The 23,875-nt window shown below is 40.4% G+C and overlaps 3 protein-coding genes across 6 annotated transcripts; 1 reads left to right on the top strand and 2 right to left on the bottom strand.

Moving 5' to 3' along the window:
• Nucleotides 1–3,656: 3,656 nt before the first annotated feature.
• On the bottom strand, nt 3,657–7,168 carry LOC114716508 (transport inhibitor response 1-like protein). The gene is made up of 3 exons (XM_028901501.1): nt 6,255–7,168; nt 5,392–5,893; nt 3,657–5,305 (listed from the first exon to the last, which is right to left on the bottom strand). The coding sequence occupies exons 1-3, from the start codon at nt 6,866–6,868 to the stop codon at nt 4,544–4,546; spliced, it is 1,878 nt and encodes a 625-aa protein (XP_028757334.1). The 5' UTR covers nt 6,869–7,168; the 3' UTR covers nt 3,657–4,543.
• Nucleotides 7,169–12,691: 5,523 nt separating this feature from the next.
• On the top strand, nt 12,692–14,792 carry LOC114716512 (GEM-like protein 1). The gene is made up of 4 exons (XM_028901507.1): nt 12,692–13,079; nt 13,170–13,271; nt 13,578–13,849; nt 14,257–14,792. The coding sequence occupies exons 1-4, from the start codon at nt 12,821–12,823 to the stop codon at nt 14,428–14,430; spliced, it is 807 nt and encodes a 268-aa protein (XP_028757340.1). The 5' UTR covers nt 12,692–12,820; the 3' UTR covers nt 14,431–14,792.
• A 1,870-nt stretch (nt 14,793–16,662) lies between these two features.
• On the bottom strand, nt 16,663–19,961 carry LOC114716510 (zinc-finger homeodomain protein 2). Of its 4 annotated transcripts, none has more exons than XM_028901504.1 (2): nt 18,803–19,959; nt 16,663–16,823 (listed from the first exon to the last, which is right to left on the bottom strand). In XM_028901504.1, the coding sequence occupies exons 1-2, from the start codon at nt 19,575–19,577 to the stop codon at nt 16,765–16,767; spliced, it is 834 nt and encodes a 277-aa protein (XP_028757337.1). In that variant the 5' UTR covers nt 19,578–19,959; the 3' UTR covers nt 16,663–16,764. The 4 variants fall into 4 exon arrangements, with proteins under 4 accessions (XP_028757337.1, XP_028757339.1, XP_028757336.1 ...); XM_028901506.1 differs by lacking the exon at nt 16,663–16,823 and adding an exon at nt 16,899–17,277 and having other exon boundaries at nt 18,803–19,957; XM_028901503.1 differs by lacking the exon at nt 16,663–16,823 and adding an exon at nt 17,603–18,148 and having other exon boundaries at nt 18,803–19,961.
• Nucleotides 19,962–23,875: the final 3,914 nt, after the last annotated feature.

Here is a 23,875-nt window from a genome sequence, read left to right as displayed (position 1 = left end):
AGCTCTATTTATTTCGTAGCCTGTCTAGATACATATTTACGCTTGTTCCCCCGCCGACCTGTGTTTTATCGTAATTTGCCATACGCTCGCGCGCGCGCACATGCATATAACACACACACATGGAAGCCAGAAATTCATCTTTTCTCTACAACTTCACTGAGTCAACTGGTTATGAAAGGACGGATTCGAGTTTTCTCAGATCTTGTGATTCTGGTCACCGCCATGTGCTTTGAGAGGTCCTGAGAATTGGTGAGTGGCTAGTAAATATCACACCTCTCTTGTAATGGGACAAGCTTTAAGGGATCCCAATTTTATGAACCCAGATGATCAAAGGGTGAATTTTTGGCCCCAAGATGGGTATTTCACTATTTTGGATGAAGGCTTATGAAAATAGAGGGTGCGTGTTAATGGCTGAATAGAATCCACGTACCGACTGATGGACAGGGAACACCTAAAGTGGCTCCTGCTGAAATATAAAGGGGAAAATAATATAAACTATTAATTGTCCCATTCCTTTTCAAATCGGTGGATGGTTCTCCAACAATTTGGACGCTTGTTGATATTTTTTCAGTATTGGTTAGGTTGATGAAGTGGATCATGCCAAACTAGGGACCACCATGAATTTGAAAATCAGCAAATTTCTTTTCAAGTTGCTTTTGACCAAGGCGAAGCTGTAACCTGACGCCCTTGCTTTATCTGAGAGGCCATATTTTGATCAGGGTTTTCCACTCACCATACCAACCACTTTCTTTTCAAAGGTTGGCCTTCACCTCCTCAATGATATCACAGTCTGAGATCGAAATTCAAACGCCAAAGAGGGCTCCCAGTTGTTACATGTCATTCTTGAAAGCTACCCAGAAGATGATGATGCGGCATGGGATTATTTTACAGGACTTCTAAAGGAGAAATGATTGGAAGATTCTCTCTCTCTCTCTCATATCATATCCACCCCATAAAAAAGAAAGAATTTTTTTTTTTTAAAAAAAAAAAAGCTTATAGCCCAAATAATGGATTTCAAGTTCTCAGGCTTTGAAGATTGTTCTTGATATTCCACAAGTGGGGGGAGCTGTTTGATCGGACTCACCAAATATAAGACGTTAATGGTTCTGTTGCGAGAGCAATTTGACACATAATGACATCAATATCAAACCCTATCATCGAGACCAACCTTCCATGGAGCTGGATCACCCATTTGTCGATTTTGTACTAGGAAGTGGCCCCTTCCTCTCCCTTATATCCATCAACTCTAGGAGCCTCGCTTTCTTAACATCAAGAATGTGTTTGCTTTTTCTGTGAGGAGATAAAGAGTACATCGTTAACAAAGATTTAGTTTAATTGCCAAGATAAGGTCATGTTTATGCAGAAAGTTATTCAAGAGCCTGAACGATTTTTTCTGCTCGTTTTCTTAATTTTTTTTTAATCATCAACAAAATAAAAAGATATACGGTACAGATATAGTATAGTATGTATAGTACGTGGCAGAGAGAATGGTCAGAGTACAAATTTGAAAGCATGTTGGGGATGGACAAAGACAGAGGCAGGGGAATGATAGTTTCTCTTTTGAAACTTCTTTTCTTGAACGTTTATCTGAATTATGATGAGCCTTTTGAGGGGCCAAAAATCAGCAACTCGCCTAAAAAATAAAAAAAATCCGACAATGTGACTTGACTGGTGACTTATGGATGATGATTTATGGACAAAAGCCATTTGCATTAGTGGATGTCTCGTCCTTTGAATGGGCGACATCTGAACTAATGGCCATCCCAAAGGTTAAAGTAATTCGGCCTTGCTGTGCATAACACAGTCTCATCGGTTTCTGCTAAAAGCAAAACACAGCTTCCAGATAAGATAGGCCCTTCTTCTTGTTCTGCTATCTGCACATTCTGAAGAGAAACCAAGGACTGATGTTTAATAAGTGAACGTTATAGTCTTTCCTTTTTCCTTTTATTGTACTCCGACAACTTAAGCAATTGCGTGTGATGTCTCCATATAAAATATATGAAGTGAGGATCAATCCTGGAAATGGTGATAGTAAAGAGCGCATTATTAAATATCATTTAAAAAAAGGAAAGAGGATAACGACAAGTGTGGAAGAGTTTAGTCCAGTGGCATAGCACATGGAAGCATGGTTTAGTGGCTGAGCTGCGCTTAGATCAGCCATGAATTGTGGTTAACAGAAGCATCACAAGGGGTAATTTTTTTTGGGGAAAAAATAAATAAATAAAACAAAATTAACCTGTTTGTTTTGATTCTGGGACTTAACCAACGTTGTTGATTACTTTTAAGCTTCAAATCTCCAAGTGCCACCACCACGGCACTACCCACTGGGGACTGCCAGAGATAGTAGCTGGGGATTCTTTCAGTGTTTGTTACAGTGTACGCTAGCTTCTGCAATCTGCATCTCTCCACCATTATGTTATCAAACATGGTATCATTATTATTAGTAAATGCATGATTATATAATATCTTAATGTGGACAATGTCATTAATGCATCCCCAGCCCTAATACCGTACACGTGGCCCACATACTCAAATAATCGGGCAGTGGGCCACCCCTTAGATGTGGCTTCACCAATCAACCAAATCCAGCCAGCCCCCTCAAGCCTTTTAGCATTTGCAACTCATTCTAATTATTAGTATTTGTTATTATCATTATGTTTGTGTGCTGAGGAAACAGTATAATGCATGTGATAACCAAATCAACTTGTGCTTCTTCTCATTCAGGACCATGTAATTTGATGAATGAATTTTTCTATTCAAAAAGCGCTGGATTGGTCTGCCCAGTAGGTAAGACAGGACCATCACTTGGGTCATTTCAACATTTTAACGCATCCGACGGCCATAATTGAAGGATTTATGGAACCTTGTCCTTTCCGTAACATCATTATCAAAGTCCCTCTTATTATTTTCTCTTCCTCGGGACAGTAATGGCTGGTGATCGGAGAGAGAATAACCCAGGCAAATAGAAAGAACCAGAGAAAAATAAACGATATTATCTTCATGTGTGAAAGAAATGGCCTGCTTGATCCCATGAGGGACTATTCCCACCACAAGCAATGGAAGCATTGTTAGTGATCAAGCAATCCGATTGACGACACAAATAGTGGACGAAAGGGGCTAGAAAACGGCGGGGCGTTGGTTCCCATCGGTTATTCAATTGCACAATCAGATTCCACTTTGATCGTAACTTCGTTTTTAACCTCGGGTCCTGCCACACTGAACACCAAAGTGCCCCCAACAATGAGAAGGGAAGGCCATTTTTTGACCAAGTTGAATGTAAATTTTCATCTCTTCATAATTGGATTATTTTCCTTTATTCCTTTGAAACTTTGATTAAATGGAAAACGGCAGAAACTCAGACGCCTACAGGCGGCAACCACAGCCTGCGGGGAGCCATATCATAAGAGCAGAGGGAGATGAACAGAGACCGAAACTGAAAACAAGTACAACTGTTGGGCGAAAATGTGACTCGGATTACTTGGGGAGGTTGTGTGAGGTTAGTGAGATGGCAAGAGCCAGAAGGACATCACATGGTTCAGGGAGAGGTTTAAGAGAAACCTCGCAACAGCATGGAAACGCACGAGAAAGAAAGAAGGGGGAGGGGGAAGGGGGTTGTCCTGCGACGTGTACTTGACTACTTGTACAAACACTTTCCGCACATCATGAATGGGCCTCACTGTCAATTGATCATTCCCCATTCAGAAAAGGAAAGACACAGGCACAGTCGCACTAAGTATCTGTATTACATGGACCCTGCGTATTCTGGCATTTATTAGCCATCTCACAATTGCTAACAATAACAATAAATTCAACAGTCAGGAGCTACAGCAACACGTCCGGAAAAATAAATTGGGGGGAAAAAAAGGAACAAACTCCTGAGAGAAAGGGAGAGACCGAGATGTGTATATTCGGCCAAGGGATTTAGTCCTCATCAGCTACAGCTTAAGCTAACTATCATTTGAATCAAAATAAACAAACTAAGTTCTTACAAAGTGAATGCTTTTGCTCCTCTATTGCTATGGTAGAAAAGTTAGAGGATGTCACCTCTCCAACCCTTCAATTTTGATACCTCTGAATCAGCTTCCTGTAGGACTTTGAGAAGATGAATTTCGAGTAAGCAAATCCTCAGAGCAGATTTGGCAATCCCTCCCTTCCCCTCCTCTGGTGGTCTTCCTTTATGGTCAAATAAATCTAAAAGGAAAAAAGACATGAATCCAAAGTGTAGAGCGATCCAACATCAGATGGTCCAATACCCGCAGATATTCATCTTCTACATTGTCTCCCTCCAACCACCCATTTCTCCTAGCCCCCTCCTCCCAGGTCCTCTGCAACAAACTATAACGAGAAAACTGAAATGTATCCTCACAATAGTCGCTTCATGGCATGCCATCTCAGTAGCCCAGGCCAAAAAAAGAAATTGCTAGCTCAGCTTTGTTTTACATGGATAGCACCAATCTTCAGGCAGGCTTTTATAAAAATTTCCTGCTTTACAATTTCACCCAGCAGCCACAATAGAAATAAGCTAACTTCTCGAATTTAAAGTCTATTGCATGATGGTGACAAATTGGGGAGCATCGTCTCTTGGTCCATCAAGGGATCGATACATGTATAATATCTCAACAGTATCATCAACACTTCTCCCTTCTTCACTTCTAATCACTTCCACCACTAGATGAGGCAGTGCTCGTGCGACTTCTTGGCAAGCATGGGGCGTCAGTTTACAAGATGACATCCAGACAAACCTCATGTTGTAATAATGATGCAAACCAGAATGCAAAGCTTCATCGCCAAATGGACTATCCCTGATTTCAAGCTTTTGCAGACTATGGCACCCCTCTAAAACATATTTAAGCCCCATGTCAGTGTCACCAGCAAAAGCAACTGACAGTGTCCTAACCAATTTCCCATACTGCCCAATGTAACCAAAAGCTCGGTCAGTCAGTAAACCAGACACAGCAAGTCGAGTGAGCTTCGTGCAATTCCTAACGATAGCACCAAAACCCTCATCCATGGGTTCCCCAGTCACTGCATCTGGCCGGTATCTCCCAATGATACAAAGACGAAACACTACTAGATCTGGGCAATTCTTCGACATGGCTACTACAGCTGCATTTGTCATTCTTTGGCAGAAATATAAAATTGATTGTAACTTATTACAACCTTCAGAAATTGCTTGAAGGCCCACCTCGGAAACTGGCCCCTCAGTATCCTCATTAGCATTTTCAGGAAACACCCGAAGCTCACGAAGATCCTTGCAAGTTGCAGCCACTGCTTGAAGACCTTCATCACATATTGAATCCAGGACCTGCAAGGTAAAAGCAAAGGTAAGCTTCAAGTACAAATATCATAACACTGCAATCAGGAATCAGAATGGAATGAGAAAACACATACCCATAATGTCTGCAGTTTATGACAGTGGCAAATGACTGATTTCAGTTGTTCGGCATTAATATTGGCATAGCTGAAATTCAAAGATGTGAGATTGGTGCAAACTGGATAGATTGCAGGAAGGTAATCTGGGAAAATCTCCCTGAATCCCGACAGACAAACTAAGGATTTGCAAGCTGCAAATGCAGAGGCATAATCTGGTTCCTGATCACCGGCAGCCACAGCGTCTGATGCACTGAATGAACCTGTTCCAAGATGAGTGAGCTGCGGCGCTCGAATAACCAGGCGGTAAAGCTGAGAGGTGGTAACAAAACCATTCAACCTAAGTTTCTTTAACGAAGGTGACCTAGCCACTAAACTCTCCAACGCATCGAAATTAACAGGGAACTCTAAGCAATCGAAAACAAGAGATTCCAAATGGGTTTGACTTTCTGGAAAACATGATAGCCATTCCACTTCATCGTCCTCGACCTCAGATTCAACAAGATCAAGTACCCTCAGCTGTCTGAAACAAAAAGATAAAACAGAAAACAGAAAAATCAACTCACATCAAACAAGTTCATTGCTCTTTACCGGACCATCAAACGTCTCCAGTATAAGCCATCTAATAAATCGTAAAAAGCTCAAAGACAGAATGCTAGGGTCCACTTTAACGTGATTTCCAAAGCATAACACAGAACAATGCCGCGAAAGCTGGAAAGGACACCCAAAAACCCCCCATTAGCAATAAAAAGGATCCTTATCGAAACATGAACCAGATCAAACTAATCCCACAAACGATTAAGTGTGAACAACCAGTTACCGTAGTAGTCAACTAAACGAAAACTAGATCTAATTACCCCTTTTCTTCATGAAAAAAATATTACCTGCATCTGCCGGCAACCGCGGCAAGTCCACTGGTCCCAAACCCCTCGCAGCATACAAGGACAAGCTCTTTGAAGCAGGGGAAGGATTCGGAGAGAAGAACCAGATCATCGTCCGTCACAGACATGCGCTTCAGATAAACCTTCTCCAGCCAAGGATAAGCCCTGGCCATGGCAGCGACCCACGGCGAAAAGTGGGCCCCCCAGTTGAGCGGCATCAGATCGAAGTCTGCGAACCTCGGCTTCCCTTTAATCGCTACGGAATGAACCCGGGTGAACCGGGAGATGGCACGGCGCGGCGACACCGCATAGCAATTACCGATGAAGAGTTCGGATCGGGTGAGGGCCTCAGCACGGTACCATGACTTACAGACCAATGAGGCAGCGTTGCGGTCGCGGCGCGCCGTAAGGAAGTGAAGGACGTTCTCCAATACATTCTCGAGGACTTGGTCTGGGTATGGCGACTGAAACTCCATTGACCCAGACCCAGACCCAGACCCGGGACAAGCAGCACAGTTTCTAGTTTTGGTGGATGATTCGGTGATGTCGGCCCTAGCAAGATCCAGAATCGACGATCCGTGCTCGTCTCCGGAGGTCTCGACCTGGTTAACCCTCATGCGCACCACACTCGCACCTGATCTGCGAGTATGGAACTTTTGATGAAAAAGACGGAATCTTTGATTAGTTCGTGGAGTTTGGAGCTGGAGGGGAAGTAGATGCGGTAGTGGGTTGATTTGGGAGAGAGATGGCAGGAGGGAGGGAGAGACGAAGTAAGAGGGTGAGGGGTTATTTTAATTGGTCACCAGAGGGCTCAGTACAGTGAGCTCTGCTGTCTGTGGGGGTCTCTCTCTCTCCCGCCTCTCTCCCCGCATTGGGATTCTCCATTTCCTCTCTCTTTCATCCCAATATCCATCCAATGGCTCTCCGCTCTTCTCCTTCCCCGCCTTCATTATTTGGGCTGCGTTTTCTTCTTTCTCCTCTTTTCCTTTTTCTTTTTGTTTTCGTTAACGTTTTATTTTTTTTAATTGTTTAATCCAAAAATCCGTTTGATTATTAGAGAATTGAAGCATATCAATTGATTGTTTGTTTACCGTAAATGGTGAAATTTTATCAATATGTCTAACTCATCAAAGCAAATTAAAATAATTGAATCACGTAAATTAGGAACTAAAATTAATTTTAGCGAATATTTGCTCGAAAATCTTTCTAAGATTTTTATTGCGGCTCCGAGATAAAACATGGTCACCGTCAAACATGGCATAAAGAAGCCATAGAGGAGGGAATGACAGATTCAAGTGTGAGAGGGGAAGCAAAAGAAGAATGCTGAAATTTGAGGAGAATCTGCAGTTTACCGGGCAGGTTGGTTGGGAAGGGAAGAAGCAGCAGCAAAAGGGGGGCCAAAAGAGCAAAAATGGAGAGAATTGGATTTCCTCCTACAATGATGCTACCCAAACACTCTAAAAAGGAGCGCCCCTTCCCCAGTTTTTCCATTACTCACATGCCTGGTTTTTCCCCCCAAATTAAACTCACCAACCCCCGATTTGTAACCTTTTTCAATTCTGCTACTCACGGCTTCCATGATTATTTCCCATATGTGTGTTGATATGTCTTTTCAGAGTTTAGCCGTTTTCGTATGCTGCATAGTATAATTTGTTTATCATTAAACAAAACATTTTTCCTTATATATCTCAACGCGTTTATTAACCAGTCAGCCCGCTTGTCTGATTATTCTCTCCTCCTTCGGATTCTTTTCTTTCGATATGAACTATTACTTTTTTTTTTTTTTTAAAACCAGGATATGAGCTATTAGTTGCGAAATGATTTGGAAGTACACGCACTTTTGACTCCGCACAGTGCTTCCACCTTCGTTTATTTTGCATTCGCGTAATCATGTTAAGTATTTCTCTAGTTTTTAATATAAAACTTAATTATTAAGTTAGTTTTGATCCTAAATATAAGATTTATTTTTTATATTTATTAATTTTTTTAAAATTATCTTTGTAGATACTCCCTCAACCATAATCAAGTAGAAGAGAGATAAGGGGTATTAAGAAAGATGATTATGGTGTTTTAGGAAAAATGTATCACTTGTTTTATAATTAATTAACTTACTTAACTTTCTTAATCTAATCAAATTAGTTAAATAGGTCTTATATTAAAGACTGGAAGAGTAACATATTTTCCCTCCCTGCCTATGTGTGTGATTTCGAACTTATTTATGATCTTTTTGTTGAAATCCTCAAATTATATAGTCGCTCCTATTTTTATTTCCGAAAAAGAAACACTACTCTTCTTTTCCGAAGTTTATAGTTTACCGCGTCGTTTTGGTGGTCTGGGATTATTTTTTTTCCCCCAAGCGACGTATTAGAACTTGTAAAGTCTTTTTTTTTTCTTGTGATGAAAAAATTCGATCCCAGCAATCTGACAATCTGACTTGCATAATAGCAGAAATTACACAAGAATTTTGTCTATTCTTATATAACAAAGTATTTTAAAATTGAGTTCCCTTTATTTTGTTATTTTAATATTCCATCTCTTCTAAAAAGTCTTCCAACATACCAAACGGAATACAAAACTTTATGCACAGTTTTTATCTCTTTTAAAGTGTTTTTTATAACCCTCTCTCTTTTCCTCCTTCACACGAATGATTTTATTTTATGCATTAATTTGGAAAGAAGTCCAAACTATATAAGTTTTGTAGAGAATGACTAGTCAAAATTCTACAATATGATGTTATGGTTGGTGAGACTGAATTCATTATCAACAATAATATTGGTGGCTTTGGGGAGTTGTCAAAAGTGTACAGTGATGGATATGAACCGCAAATGAACTTTTTAAGAGGTTAAACGAATTCTTTAGAAAACAGTAAATGCTACAAGGCAAAATTATCTAAGAACGCTGGTCAAAAAAATTATTTAAGAACGGGCCACTCAAAAGTTGCACAAAGGACACCGAGATACGTTCACGATCTCGATCTCAAAGGATTCACGCTTATTTCTAAGGAAATCGACAAGTGTAAAGTTGTTAGTGATCTCACTGAACGCAAATCTAACACGTAGGTGACACAAAGTAGTAACCTCTGTATCTTTTCTTATTATCATTATCACCATTCTGGGGTTGGCCAGGGGGCTCATCTGAGGAAGAAATCCTCCAAAGCAGTTGGTAAAAATCATCTCTGCTACATATGAAGAGTACTGGCCGGGGTTGACTTCTTATCTGGAGATGGTGACGGCACAGGTTTTCTTATCCTTGATCAGAATTATTATATATACACGCGTGTGTGTGTCTATGCAGAAAGTAGATTGCATCATGACTCACAAAAATTTAGCAGTTTCAATGAGATACACCATATAGGTTAAAACGGTGATAAAAGATCGGATCACACAATGAAATGATTTGATATGATCAGTACAAGGCTCATATATGACCTGACCATGGAATAAGCTCGTTTCTTGTGTTGCATGGCGCTTCTCTCTCTGATCACTGTGAAATTAAAAAGAAAGAAAGAGAAAGATATGTGAGGATGAAGACGAAGGTAGGAGAGGACAAGCCATGTGAAGTGAAAGCCACATTTGCTGGACAGATAGCTATGTATCTCTATTTGCATCCTGTTCCCAATAACGACGGTTTGCGTCGCGATAAATTATACCCTTCTTTTTTCAAAAGAGAAACAAAATAAAGAGCAAATGTTTCAATATTATGCTGTAATTCGTTAGATTTGCAAATTTCTTATGGGTCCATTTTTCGCTGTCTTCTTATGATTACTGTTGGGTTTTTCATTTATGTAGTATTTTCTCTTACAAATTATTTCTAAAAATCTGAGCGTGACGCTTATGATCTTTCGCTCCATTTCATACTATTCCTCTCTGCTGCGAGTGTTTCTCACCAATTCAAACCCCACATACAGGACTTGTGTCAGTCCTCCAACATAAACTTGTTCACCACTTCCTTGATTATTTCCTTTTGTCGTCATCTGCCAAGCCACTTGTTTCAAGTAAAAGCCTAAGCGTTTCATGCTTGATGGTTAATTTATCAGATGATACCCTTTTAATAACTCTGGGAACCGAGTTCAATAAGTATTTCCAAATATACGAATGGCATTTCAATTCCGAGGACTCGGCAAACTCACTCCATATACGTATAGTCACGAGTTATTAAACTCCACAGTTGAAAGACTTGAAATTAACAAACATCGCTGAATTGGGTTTGAGAGAATGAACAGCTCTTCCTCCATCTTCTGCGGAGGATCAATATATAGTACGAAGGAAAAATGATGAACCAGAAGGGTGAAGAGGCGAGAAGGAAAGATTCGAGATCCCCACATGGGTCTTTAATTTGAGGATCCTTTTGTGGTTTTAATTAAAATGTGGCTCCCATCCTTCAACCAAACAAACTTCTTTTCAAGAACAAAGGTAAAAAAAGAAAAGTACGAAACAGGCGAGTACTTTCTATCTCTCTTTCTCTAATTTTTATGTCACGTAAGTTTCAGATTAGAATAGGCCACCGACCCTGCGCGAGACAGCTACATGCCTTGCTGCAAAATTTGTTGTTTCTTTGGCTGACACAAAAATGTAATCTTTCTGTCATCTTTGCCAAACGGAAAAAAGTATACCTCAATGATTGAAGAGAAAATAATTTAAAATCCATCTGACCATGAAGATTCATTCAGATTTATACAAACGAAAGTAAAGACCCTAAAAAATCTGCCCATTCATCCCTGTTCTTTATATAGTTTGTTTTCGTATTTGATCTGTCTAGCAACATTTTAAGCATTTTTTCTGTGTCATTGCCACCGAATTCATGACTGATTCTCCTTCTAGTCTTCCTGGGAACCTTCCCAGCGAGGCTAATTAATAAGGAGAGGAGATGGAATTGAACAAATCACAGGCCAAGACCACATAAGCAGTACACGGGAATTGCGCGATGCACATGAGCTGTCTAATTTTGGATGCTTGTTAGGTGCTTGTGAAAATTCCTATGTGAGGTGGCCGTTCCATTAGGAGCGGTCATTTATTTATGTGACAAAAGAGGCTTCTCTTTATGATTTGATCCCCACTTATTGACCACCTTTAATGGCTGATGCGGCATGAGCGGTAAAGTCATGGAACTTTGGAACGAGAGAAGATAAAGCAAAAATGGAAGCCATGCATGTACGCATTAATATGCTGTTGGGCATAGACTAGCTAGCCTTTCATCTCTCAAGGTATATATCCATGCTAGCACATGACAGAAGCTAGAGCTACCTGAACGTTTCAGAGGTAAAAAGTGAAAAGCATGACCAGACGAATCCAAAGTCCCGAAATAGAGGAAGCGTTGAGCCAAATTAAGTTAATCCAAGCTAAGTGCGTTGAATTGGCCAAGGCTGAGTCTCTTGCTCCATAATCTTGATTGGTTGCTTTTGCTGATAATGCACGAAGTGCAATTACATTCAAACAAGAGCAGTAAGGCTTGGTGTGACGTGGCCCAAGGTGGAAAATCAAATCAATACCCAACAGGGGGGCCGGTAGACGCCCTAAGAGGTTTGAATAAAAGCTGCAAATTAAAATCATTAAAGGGTGTTAAGCGACGTGTAGCCACATAATTTCACTCGAAGAAAAGCAACGGATAAAAATCTCTCTATTCCAATGGTGGCTTATCATATCTCCTTCCAGTCCCAACCTTTTATCTTTTTCCTTTCATATTCCATGAATTCGGCCAACAACATTATCAGTTTCTCACCGTCTATTTCTTGTTACTGTTGCCCCATAAATTTATGTCGACTCGTGTATCTTTTTTTTTTTTATTTCAACATTTGACTTGTGATATGTGATAAAATATTTCATGGGCACATTTTTGAAGCGCAGACTCTACAGTGAACATGTGAAAATAATCATTATATCAATGTCAATATTAACAATATACATATGATGATAGTTTCAGAGACATGATAAATTAAAGTATTTATTTAAGTGCGTTTTAACTTTTTACTGCCTTTTTTTGGCCAATAAACCCCATTGCATTTTTACTGAGCATACATTGTTATTTCAAGTGAAATGAGTGTGCTTGAAATTTTTTTTTCAAATATAGCATATTTATGGGGAATATTCCCCCTCAATCCACTTGTTTTTAGGAGTGATTTACTTTTATTAATCTGATTAAAATTATGATGAATGAACGCAAGATCATTTAAATGGATTTTACTATGGAAGGTCTAAATTAATGTCCCTATTGGGCTCAGGCTCGATGAGATTCACTTGGGTATGGCTGAATAATCATGGGCTTCAATTGAAAAAAAAAAAAACAAAGATCCAAAATTTTACGGGTTTGGACGATCCGAATCCGTGCATGAATTTGAAATCGGAATCCCTCTCCCGCAGGCTTGCTAATACTGATAAACATAGGAAGTTATAGCAACGGTTCTCGTTTGGTCCGAGGAAAGAGAGAGCAGCATATTCCTATACCGTTGCATTGACAACACGCGAGAGAAAAATTCCCGTTTTTTAGTTGCAACATCAACATCGTCTTCTCCTCGCACAGAGGACAGTGCGGATCTGAATTCCGAATCAGAGTAATCCTAAAAGACGCAAAGTATGACTGTTAAACCAGCTGATCAACTCCCCGATACCAAGCCACCAAAATCGCATCTCCAGCACCACCATTCCCCTGATCACGCTCTATATCCCAAACTCGACTCGAACGACGTCGCCTCGTCCCAGTACGCTACCCAACAATCCATCCGTGGCTCCACTGGTACTTGCTTCCCAGTTTCCGGTGGCGCGGCTAGCAAGATGCCTACGGACTCCCATCCTTACGCATCTTACTCGCCGGCACCGACTCCTTCTGCCAAGAGTTAGTATTCGTATCCCCACACGGAAGTCCATGTATTAGTTGGAAGTTCGTGGTTGTTTTGTGTGCCTGACTATTCCTGTTCATTGGCAGATACTCTAGGTTCAGTGAAGGTTATCCTGGGAAAATGGGGAAAGAAAGCGGCAGAGGCTACCAAGAAGTCCCAGGATTATGCTGGGAACATGTGGCAGCACTGTATTCTTCATCCCTATTATTTTTTTTCCCTTTTGTTGGTATTCCTAGGTTCAATTTCCAGAAATTTTTTATGCATGTTGATCATTTGTTACATTTGTACTTGGATCGTCAAATGGATGTGTGCAAAATATGAGCTTTCTCTCATGACTATTGTACATGGTGTAAGTGAATCCACAGTATCGGCAAACCTTGTCTTTTCTTCACCTCTCATGTTAAGAGTGCTATGGAAATTTTATCGTCTTAGCTCTAAGTTCTTCATTTTTTTTTTAAAATTTCGTGCATGTATGTTGATTTTCTATGGGACAGTGAGAACGGGTCCCAGTGTTGCTGAAGCAGCTGTGGGGAGAATTGCTCAGGGAACAAAAGTTCTGGCCGAAGGTGGGTATGAGAAGATCTTTGGACAAACTTTTCAGACTGTTCCACAGGAGAAACTTATAAAAACATATGCTTGCTACCTGTCCACTTCGGCTGGTCCTGTAATGGGAGTTCTATATTTATCAACAGTAAAATTGGCATTTTGTAGTGACAATCCGCTTTCTTTCAAGATGGGCGAGCAGACCAAGTGGAGCTATTACAAGGTATGCTGGATGTTTTATGCTTGCTCCTATGAATGATCTGATGGTATGACCTATGAATGAGGACGACTTTAGTTACCTTTGCTTATTTACTAACTCGGTATATCCATTGGTAGTCGGCCTACATTTTTCATCATGTGAAGTTCTTTGGCATTTTGAAGCTGATCTATTTCTACATTTACTTATTTCTACAACGTGCTTGAATTTGAAGATCCTCAGTAAATTAATCACAAAAGATTAAAAAAAAAAAAAAAAGGAATCCTAAGTAAAACTCCGTCAGGTCATGTGTTCACAGAAACGAAACTCTTCTCTGCAAGGACACCGTGTTCTTAGTTTTCCATTTGCTATTAACAGTTTGCTTTTCCATGGCAAATATATGATTGCATGATTTCTTTTTCGTGGATAAATAGGTGGTCATTCCGCTGCATCAGCTGAAAGCAGTGAATCCATCAACAAGCAGACTAAAGCCATCAGAGAAATATATACAACTCATCTCTGTTGACAACTATGAATTCTGGTTTATGGGCTTTTTGCAATATGACGGTGCTGTTAAGAATATTCTAGAAGCATTGCAGCCTCATTGATAAGCACATCAGATGATCAAAAAGGCCCCCACTTTGTATGTTGTCACACAAAAGATGAAGTCTGCATCGATAAGTTATAGACCGCATCATGGAGTTTTTCAGCTGTGTATTATGGTAGTCCGCTGGTCTTGTTTGCGGACAAGCTGCAAAATTGAAACTCATTGGTTGGTAACTGGTATAGCATTTGTTGTGTGAGTTGATGAAAAACTTGATGAAGTACGCATAGATTACTTTGTGGAAACAAGATTTGCTTCGTCCTTTGTAAGATGGATATTGTAAATGTACCGGGCATGATGTCTCCGGCTCTTTCGACGAGGGCCCATTCTAATCTATATTTCGTGAAGCTGGTCGTGTTCAAAGTTCATACATTTTAATGTGTTATATTATGAGAAAAGTCAAATATAATGCAGTACGCCTCACGCTGCATAATCATCAATCAATATGCTACCTAAAACTATAGTCCTTATCACTTCGTATTTATTATTTACATGTTACTACCTCCGGTCCTAATTATAAGAGCCAATTGACTAATTTGAAGAGATTAAGGAAGTAAGTTGAGTTAGTTATTTGTTCTAAATAGGTGTTGTCTTTTCTAAAATATCCTTGCTAATCAAGTGTATTGACTAGAACTCTTATTATTAGAAGGGTTAATTTAGGAAAAAATATATAAATATGAGAGACAAAGTAATTGGAGTCTTATATTTAGAACCAAAATAAAAATCAAACAGGATATTATATTAAGGACCTGAGGTAGTATTTGTTGATGTTATCTCCAGATCTATTTATAAGGAACAACTTGGTAAGCCAGGCCCAACAACGGGCTACGGTAGAAGATGAAAGAAGTTCAGCGAACATAAAATCACTTTTTTTTTTTTTTGGTTGAAAGAAACTGAATAGACCAAAGGCTTCAACAAAAGCAAGGCCTCAACTTGTTAAGCCTAGTCCTACAAAATCACGTTTCAAAGGGGCGATTTTTTTGTTTTTGGCGTGTTTTTATAATAATTATTATTCGTATACAGGGGGACAATCGGAACTGTTCATTAGGTTGGCTTTTTATATGCTCTGTTTGATTTGAATCAAAGATAAAACGAGCGAACCCCCCGCCGCCCGCCCCACAACCCAGCCCCGGCAGACAGTGGAGTTGGAGGCAGGAAAAGGTGGGTGCGCTTTTTCTGGGTCTCATTTGAGATCCTACTATCCCCGCCCCTATCACCTAACAGCTCTGACACGCATGGCCCAACTCTTTCTGACAACATCTTCTAGGCCCACAATGAAATATCGAGATGGGCCCATCTCCCATCAACCCACCCACCACGCCTGTCTGCAAAACAGCGATCACAATTACTGTTGCTTCCTAAAATTCAGAACGGAAAGCCGAATCCACAACTCCCATCACCTTCCATCACGCTCTCAGCTTCCGTACCGTCCCAATTCGCATTACTTGCTTTTGCTTTCATCCACCGGACACCTTCATATCCAACAGAATCAAGTTGTGTTGCTGAGCTATAATAATCGTTTCGTTTGAATCAACCCCAGCGAGAGAGACCAGAGAATCCTGTGTTTATCATTAATATTTATTGGCCTCCGCATCCTTTGCAACGATCCTCAGCCTGCATTATTCACGTGCTTATATGTATACAAAATGTTTGCGACTTCGCTAATTTGGATGGAGGAATAGCTGGAAATAATCTCTTTTGGCGGGTTGGTGCAATGCCATTAATTACAACTTCCGGCCGTCGCGTGTGATGCCCACCCTAGCTATACCTAAAACTAAAAACGAGGCGTACTTTCGGTATTACTAATTTATACGAATTGCACGACCAGACTCAGATAGACGAACCACCCAATATTTTAATTAATAATAGGGACATGTATATCTCGCCTACGATTGAGGTTCATAATGGGGAAGATGATGATGAAGCAATATATTCTTAATTAATACTATCTCCTTTCCTTAATATAAAAAGTAATTAACTAATTTGAGTAGATAAAAAAATATATTAAGTTAGTTATTTATAATAATTAAATTTTTTTTATATAACACCTTTTTTAATTATATGTATTAGTTAGAACTACCATTTAATGAAGTTTTTAACATGTGCAATTAGTATGAGAACTATTTTTTTAAAAAAGATAAATATGATAAATAAAATAGATTGAGGTGTTATATTTAGGACCAAATTAAAAAATCAAATTAGCTCTTATACTAAGAAGAGGGGAAAGCACAATAAATTAAGTGGAGGAAGCAAGTATTATTTAATGAGGAGTTTGCAGTTGGGTATACGTGGGAGTGGTGAACAAGATAGTTCATGCACGCAGGCTTCATACTGCTTGCTACCTCAACACCATGCATGGGCATGGCCTCCGATCCATTGGAATACTTATATAGTAAACTGCGCATCATCAATCACCAAATATGTCATAAATTAAAAAGGGACACAACATGCATGCACTGTTCGATATGAAGATGGTCTTGTCTGGATTCATAATCAGCAATACAGTTCAGACGCAGAAACAGACAACCCCCTCCTGCTCCTTCATTTCAACCTCTCTCTCACACGCACAGCAGAGGCAGAGGGATAGAGAAAGAGAGAGAGAGAGAGTAGGCCCCACTGCCTAATAACAACATTAATCCTAAACCTAATCCCGCCCTTCCTGCGGGTCATTTAATTTGTTGCTAAATGTCCCTCTCATAATATACTCAGCCGCGAGACCAAGAAGAGCAGCAATAATGCATATAACCTACACTGGAGAAATTATATTGCCCGGTATCGTTCCTCCATTTTCCTGTGTCTACATTTAAATCCCTGCCTCCTATACTCTCTATTTAAAGAGTTTACACTTCTCCTACACAACTCGTTGATTAGGCCTCTTTTCTAAAAAATATAAAAGATGCACTTCAAACGGAGTACACCGTGGATTTTTATTCCAAAAATATAATTGTTCACGTGTTAATCTCCAATTCAGTCAGAACATACTTGGCCATTATTTGCAAAATGTATATATGGTCATGCAAGAGGGCGCTTGCTCTTTGTTACTTGAGTGTAGATAACACTCTTATAATTGGAAAGAAAATTAAAAAAAAAAAGATAATTAGAGTGTTTTAAAAAGAACATATTATATTAATTAATTTAATTAACATTCTTAACCTACTCAAATAAATTAATTAGGTCTTAAGTTAAGTACTAGAAGAGTATTTAACAAAAAATTGAATTGCGTGGTTGACGGTTAATTTAAGAGAATGCTGAGATGAGAAATATTCACATATTATTTAAAATAACGCAGAAGGGGGGGCATTAAGAAGGTGTCCATGATAATCAGAAGAGCCTGCACATCTGCAAGACTGTGTCTGTGGTCTGTGACGGTGCAGATGAACAGTGTACGATTTTGCCGCGTGAATGTCCACTCCTTGTTATTTCTTATTTGTTAACTTCACCTCTTCTTTCATTTCTTTCTATATTTTCACACTCCCCCGCCCAACCACACATAGGCAGGAATATGGGTTTTCAAAAGCATCAAAATTTCAGGGTCTCCCTCCTTTTCAGACAAAAAATAAAGCAACAGCGACCCAACACAAAAAAGAGAGGTCAATAACTGAAAGTCTTTTGAGCAATCAATGGAGGACGAGGTATCTCTTCTTCAACAAGTAGTACATATGAACAAGCGAGAATTGTGCCGAAAGGAGCATAAAATGGTATCACTCTTGGATCAGAAATCTCTTTAAAATAATTCGTGTTTTTTCAGTTCCGTTCGCACCCAGAAGAATCCCAAATCATTGCGAGTATGAAAAAGAAAGGAGTAAAGCTGTGAGTTGGTGAGAAAGAAGAAAAGCAGTTAAAGTTGACAGATATCAGAGAACAAGAAGCAAGTTTTAGAACTGATCTACATTTACATGAAATTAAGTGAATTTGAAATGGTATACTTCTATAATTATATTAACAATTAACAATTCAAGCTGCCTTCTTTTGTTCATTATAATTGTTGTGAAATTCCATGTTAAGCGAGAACGATTAATAAATCATTTTCCTTAAGCTAAGATAATACGCCTACTGCATTCTGAAGGTTGTTGTTCAATGTTCAGAATTGGCTAATGTCAAACGGAAATCATATCCGATCCAAAGGAAGTAGAGAAGGAGAAATGAGGAGTAACCCTAGCTAGCTAGAACTCCATTAAAACTTGACAGTACAAATTTTCCCCATTCGTTCTGACTCCCCTCTTCTCTCACCTCAATGATGCTAAACTCCAGGCTTCAGCTTTTGTAATTATAATAGAGAGGATCGTGGTAACAAAAATGCCGAAACCCAACCATCTTGACCTAAGAATGGCAAGTAAAAAGGAAGAAAACAAGGAATTGAAATTAGGGTTTCTTACCGAGAGTGTTCTTGTTATTGTGCATCCAAACCTTAAGTACATGTCTCTTGACACAAGTCTCGGCACAGAATTGCTCCACCGCAGCTTCATCATGCTTCTGGATTCTCCACCCGACACGCTCCGCGAATGCCAGCATCTTCTCCTTCTGCTCCTGCGTGAACTTCGTCCTACACCTTTTCTTCCCTCCCCCGCCTCCGCTTCCTCCGCCTCCGCTGCTGCTAGGATTCGACATGTCCTCTTCATCTCTAATCGGCGCCGGAGCCGGCAGAGCCAAGGACCTCTGCATCGCCATCGGCTGAGCCGTCAGATGGTGGTGGAGGTACCCAGCTGGTGGCGGAGGAGCACGGTAGTACGGTGGATACTGCTGGTGGTACTGGTAGTGCGGCGGCGGCGGCAGCTGCGGATGCGGGGTCATGTCCCCGCTGTCCGTCTCCTTACGGTGGAAATTTCGGTGACAGTTACAGGCGGCGCATTTTAGCGCGTCGAGCGTGCCTTCCTCTCCAGCCGCGATGAACTCTCCGCAGCCATCGACCGCATGTGCACCGAGGCTGACGGCGTGGTTCTTTTGGCATTCTCGGTACCTGGCTGTTACTCCGGGCTCAGCCTTGCGGCCAGGTGTGACGGCAGAGGCGCCACCCTCTGCTCCTGCTGCTGCTCCACCGGAGACACTTATTTTGGACCTGGGGACAGAGTTGTTGGGGAGGGAGTCGTAAGCAGGAGGCGACACCGGGATCTCGATGTCGTCTTCCTGCTCGTCGTGCTCCTCAAATTCCATATCCGGCTCCACTTGTTTAAATTTGGTCTCAAGATGTTTGGGATTGCTGGGAACCTGTTTTGTGCTTCCGATAGGGGAAGATCTACAGGACCGGTGACCCAAAGAGAAGCAGTTTCACCCGGGGGGCGAATATGTAAGACTGTATTTATAAAAAGGTGTATATTTAATTGTCATTTGGCGATTCTAATCTTAATGTAATTAAAACGAAAAGGGGGAAGATTTATGGAAGTAAGGTATAGGGGCAGAAATGTTAATGGAAAGAAGCGACAGTGTAATGATTAAAATTTTATACGACTACAGATTTAGCTTGAGAGGGGGGGGGGGAGTAGATAAGACTATAAGAGAGATAAGATGAGGATGTGGTCATCAATATTTTCCCAGAGTGACAGAGAAGGGAGGGGGTCATTCTCTCGAAAGTCTTTGAAACACTTTCCATTCGATCAGCTCGTGTGTGTCTCTCACTCTCTCTTGTATTATGTTTATTTTAATTTTTATTTTTTTTACTTTGACCCATCTTCTGTTTTCATGCCTGTACTGAATTTTGAATTTCCAAACACAGCCCAAATTTTACCCGGCGCATTATTGGGCGCAGAGAGAGTGAGAGGTGTAGTTTTAGTATCTAAATAAGATTCGAATATAATTTGATTAGAGGGAGGCGGGGCATGCGTGAAAGAGAGCTGAGGGACAGGATTAAGCGTGGGGAGGGAGAAACATAGGATAGGAATTAGGAAAGGACGAGAGAGAGAGTGGATGGATGGATGGATGGGAGAAATGAGGGGGGGGGTGTGTGTCGGCATTTGTGGGAGCTGACGACGTGGCCTCCTCCTCCGACAGGAGCTGACGTCATCCACCGTCTGGCTCTGGCCCTCCGCATTTTTTGTTTGGGATCAACTCCCTTTTGTTGTTGTTAGGGCACGGTGAGGTAACTCCACGGTTCATGCGATTACCATGCCCTGATCCCTGTCATTGGGCGTTCCTTCTCCTCCTCCATTTTTTTTTTTTTTTGGGTTGGGTTGGCCACTTCCGTGTGATGTGGACAGTAGTAGGCTTTTCCCAACGCATTATCTCCTCAACCAACCACCCCCAGCATGCTTATCTCCTAGTTAGGCATGGGCATTCTCTTCCCATCCTGTTTTATCCTCTCAATTTTATCCATTTTTATTTTGTCCTTGTATCTCTTATTAAGTATAGTTGGTGTGTGTATATATATATTAAAGAGTTTTGCCTGCCTGCTTCCCTGCAAAGGTTCCAAGATGTTTCGTTTTCATTCTTTAATTAATGTCACCTTTTCCGGCGATGTATATAGACGAAGTGAAAACACAAGCAAATTTCAAGGCCTAAAACGTGATTTGAAACTTTCTATCTGTTATCATGTTATTATATATTGGCTTAGACGCCAATGAAACTGATCACCAGGCTATATCTATTCAGGGGAACAAATAATTGGACGGGTTGAATGATGTCATAAATGCAGCCCAAATTCTAAATTGACGGTGCAAAAAAAAAAAAAGGACGAAAGAACGAAAGCAATGGGAAAGAAGAAGAGGCATGATATGTGATTGTGCGTTGTGAATATAGAGGGGAAGCAATTATGAGGAGCATTATTGGTGGAGACAGAGGGCGGGCCAGGAACACATGGCGGAAATAATTCACAGGAAGAAGCAAGGCATGATTTGGTCGCATCTTTAGAAACTTGAGGCGTAAATTTCCCACACCGCATGCATTACCTACACTTTTTCAGTCACCCTCCGAACTCCCTAACATATCTCCACTCAGCATTATAACGGATCTCATGCATTCAATTCGGCTTCCCTTTGCCATGCTTTCAGGTTTCGATCCGCGCCCATAAAAGATTTTTCATATTCTGCAAATAAGGGACGAGACATTTGAAAGAGCTAGCTAGGTAAGTGTGGTTATGATATTTTGATTAAAAAAATATGCACAAAATAAAAGCGTGAGAAAAAAAAATCATTGAAATCTCTCGTCTCATGCCCTTGGCAGCAACCAAAGACGGCTTTGATGCCTGGGTCAAACTGTAGCGTAACTTTATATATATATATGAGAATGACACTGAAGTGACAGAATATATATGCTGAAAGAATAGCTTTGTTATCAAAAAGGAAGGAAGGACGGTGGAGGAGGAGGAGAGGTGGTGAATTGGCATCGAAGGGCACGTGCCTGGATCTGGCGCTGTCACCAAAACCCACGAAACCAGAACCCCTCTGATCACCACTCTTATTTGATTTTGCAATTGGCGCCCCTCACTTCACTTCCCACCCACTTCACTATTTGATTCATTCCCCGCCCATATACACACACCCTACATGCTCTACTCACATAAGAAGATGGATATATACTGTTAGGAGCAAAAAAGAACAAGATGGTCAACAATATAGAGGAAGGTATCAAATAGCAAGGGTCAGTTGAAGAAGGCAAGATAAAAATGGTGGCCTGTGGGGAGAGGGAGGGAGGGAGGGGGGGAGAGAGAGAGAGAGGGATTGATGAGTGAGTGACAGCGGAGTAAAAAAAAAAACAGAGAGAGAGAGAGAGAGAGGAAGAAAAGTAAAAGTAGAAAAGGGAGGAGAGGGTGACAAGACGAGGGAGTGGGGGCTCAGGCTCTGAGAGAGCTGGTATTTCCATTTGCATGCTTTGGGTGACAGGCTTTTGCTTGTTTATATAATGCCGTATATGAAAGTGGAAACCCCCCCCCCCCCTCACATTCACCTACACTGAGCTTGGGGGTCCCCTCCCCTCAGCGTTTACCTATCTACTGTAAATCTGTAATCCACTGCCTGTGCTGTCTTGGCGTTTAAACAGCAAATATATATATATATATATATATTAATTCATGGAGGGCATTTCGGTCACTTGCTGGGGGAAACCAATATTGGCGTGTGACAGCCACGTGATGGTACATGGTGTCTCACTTTATGATGAGGTGGTTGTCCATTAGCGATTAGGGGCAGCCAGAATTTGGTGGTATTCCCAATTTCCGTATGAGAGCGAGACAAGTATTATTCACTCATGTGCCCATCATTCATTCATTCCCATGTTGTCGTTTCATCTCCTCTCCATTCCCTCCCTCGTGCCACGCCATCCCTGCTTCATAATATGACAACTTCGCTCACAAATCATTCACACCGCCCCTTCATTTTCCTTCTGTATCGTTATATCCTTCCTTCTCTCTCTCTCTCTCTCTTTTGAATCGAGGGGGTTATTTATTAAACGAAAATATTTACAAGGGGCAGACAGAGAAAATCCTTCCTTCTCTCTTTACAAATTACAACCACGTTTCAAACATGGTCATGCACTACTAAAAAGTTTTTGTTCTACACATAAGCCACTCATACCATGTTTTATACTGATTTTTTAATTCTATCTTTATTTAATTTTTATTTGAAAGGGGGAAAGAATAGAGAGATGTGAGGGTGATTAGTAAATATGGAGGGAAGTAAAATTCTAATAAGCATAAAATTAGGAAAAAAATAATTTAATACATTGCATGTAAGAATATATTGCAAATGACTTATATTAAAGACTGTACTATTATGTGCACATTCAAGACATTATGTTGTGCGCAAACCCAAATGATAGAACAAGAATCATAAAACTGGGGCATTCGCTGTGCAAGAAACATGATTCCTGGGAGCCGAATCCCTCATGAAATCGGGGTACTGTATTGCATGCAACCCAAATAGTAGTAATTAATTGCTTTGTGAGGCCACGCTTCGTGCTCCGTTTTCCCTAGATCGATCGGCAATGACGACTCTTCTTCTGCCCATGATCGCGCACGTACTCCCATACGCATCCACGTTTCTTCTGCAACTTTCGTTCTCCTCCCCCGCTGCATTCATATATGTGTTCATGTTTCATGCTTAAACTGTTTCGAAAAGAAATGATAATTGACTAATGACTTTGTTCCCCAAAAATCCTTTATCAATCGTGAATTAATTACTTAATCATATTAAATAAAGGGTATTTTTCAAAGTTAATACAGCACTTCTTTTTAAAAATAAACTTCTCATCTGTTTTTAATAATATTTATTGGTATTCGCGGTGTGCTCCAAAAACATTTTATGAATGAAACGGAAGGGGCTTTATTGCCTTTTTTATTTGGTGGATGCGTATCATTGATTTTCAATATATAATAAAGGCCCCGTGTATGTGTATATCCAAATATGTCGGATAATTAAAAATCATATCAGGATATTATTTACTTTCCCCCTGTTTTCCAAACATATTTCCAAAGTGCATTCCTATCTTATTTTCATATTTCGTGTAAAAAACAATAAATATAA

Source organism: Neltuma alba, unplaced genomic scaffold, assembly GCF_004799145.2.
Source record: "Neltuma alba isolate B1F8T4 unplaced genomic scaffold, ASM479914v2 tig00011677_pilon, whole genome shotgun sequence".
Taxonomy (NCBI): Eukaryota; Viridiplantae; Streptophyta; class Magnoliopsida; order Fabales; family Fabaceae; genus Neltuma; species Neltuma alba.
This window is presented reverse-complemented; position numbering and strand designations above follow the sequence as displayed.

Bases quoted from the DNA above. Each gene is read 5' to 3' on its own strand.
- LOC114716508 (XM_028901501.1), bottom strand. From the start codon at position 6,868: ATGAGGGTTAACCAGGTCGAGACCTCCGGAGACGAGCACGGATCGTCG. The intron at 5,894-6,254 runs GTAATATTTTTT...TTTTTGTTTCAG, and splicing joins GCGGTTGCCGGCAGATGCAG to ACAGCTGAGGGTACTTGATC. The intron at 5,306-5,391 runs GTATGTGTTTTC...TTTACCTTGCAG, and splicing joins ATAAACTGCAGACATTATGG to GTCCTGGATTCAATATGTGA.
- LOC114716512 (XM_028901507.1), top strand. From the start codon at position 12,821: ATGACTGTTAAACCAGCTGATCAACTCCCCGATACCAAGCCACCAAAA. The intron at 13,272-13,577 runs GTATTCTTCATC...TCTATGGGACAG, and splicing joins TGGGAACATGTGGCAGCACT to TGAGAACGGGTCCCAGTGTT. The intron at 13,850-14,256 runs GTATGCTGGATG...GTGGATAAATAG, and splicing joins CCAAGTGGAGCTATTACAAG to GTGGTCATTCCGCTGCATCA.
- LOC114716510 (XM_028901503.1), bottom strand. From the start codon at position 19,577: ATGGAATTTGAGGAGCACGACGAGCAGGAAGACGACATCGAGATCCCG. The intron at 18,149-18,802 runs GTAAGAAACCCT...ATTATTTTAAAG, and splicing joins CAATAACAAGAACACTCTCG to AGATTTCTGATCCAAGAGTG.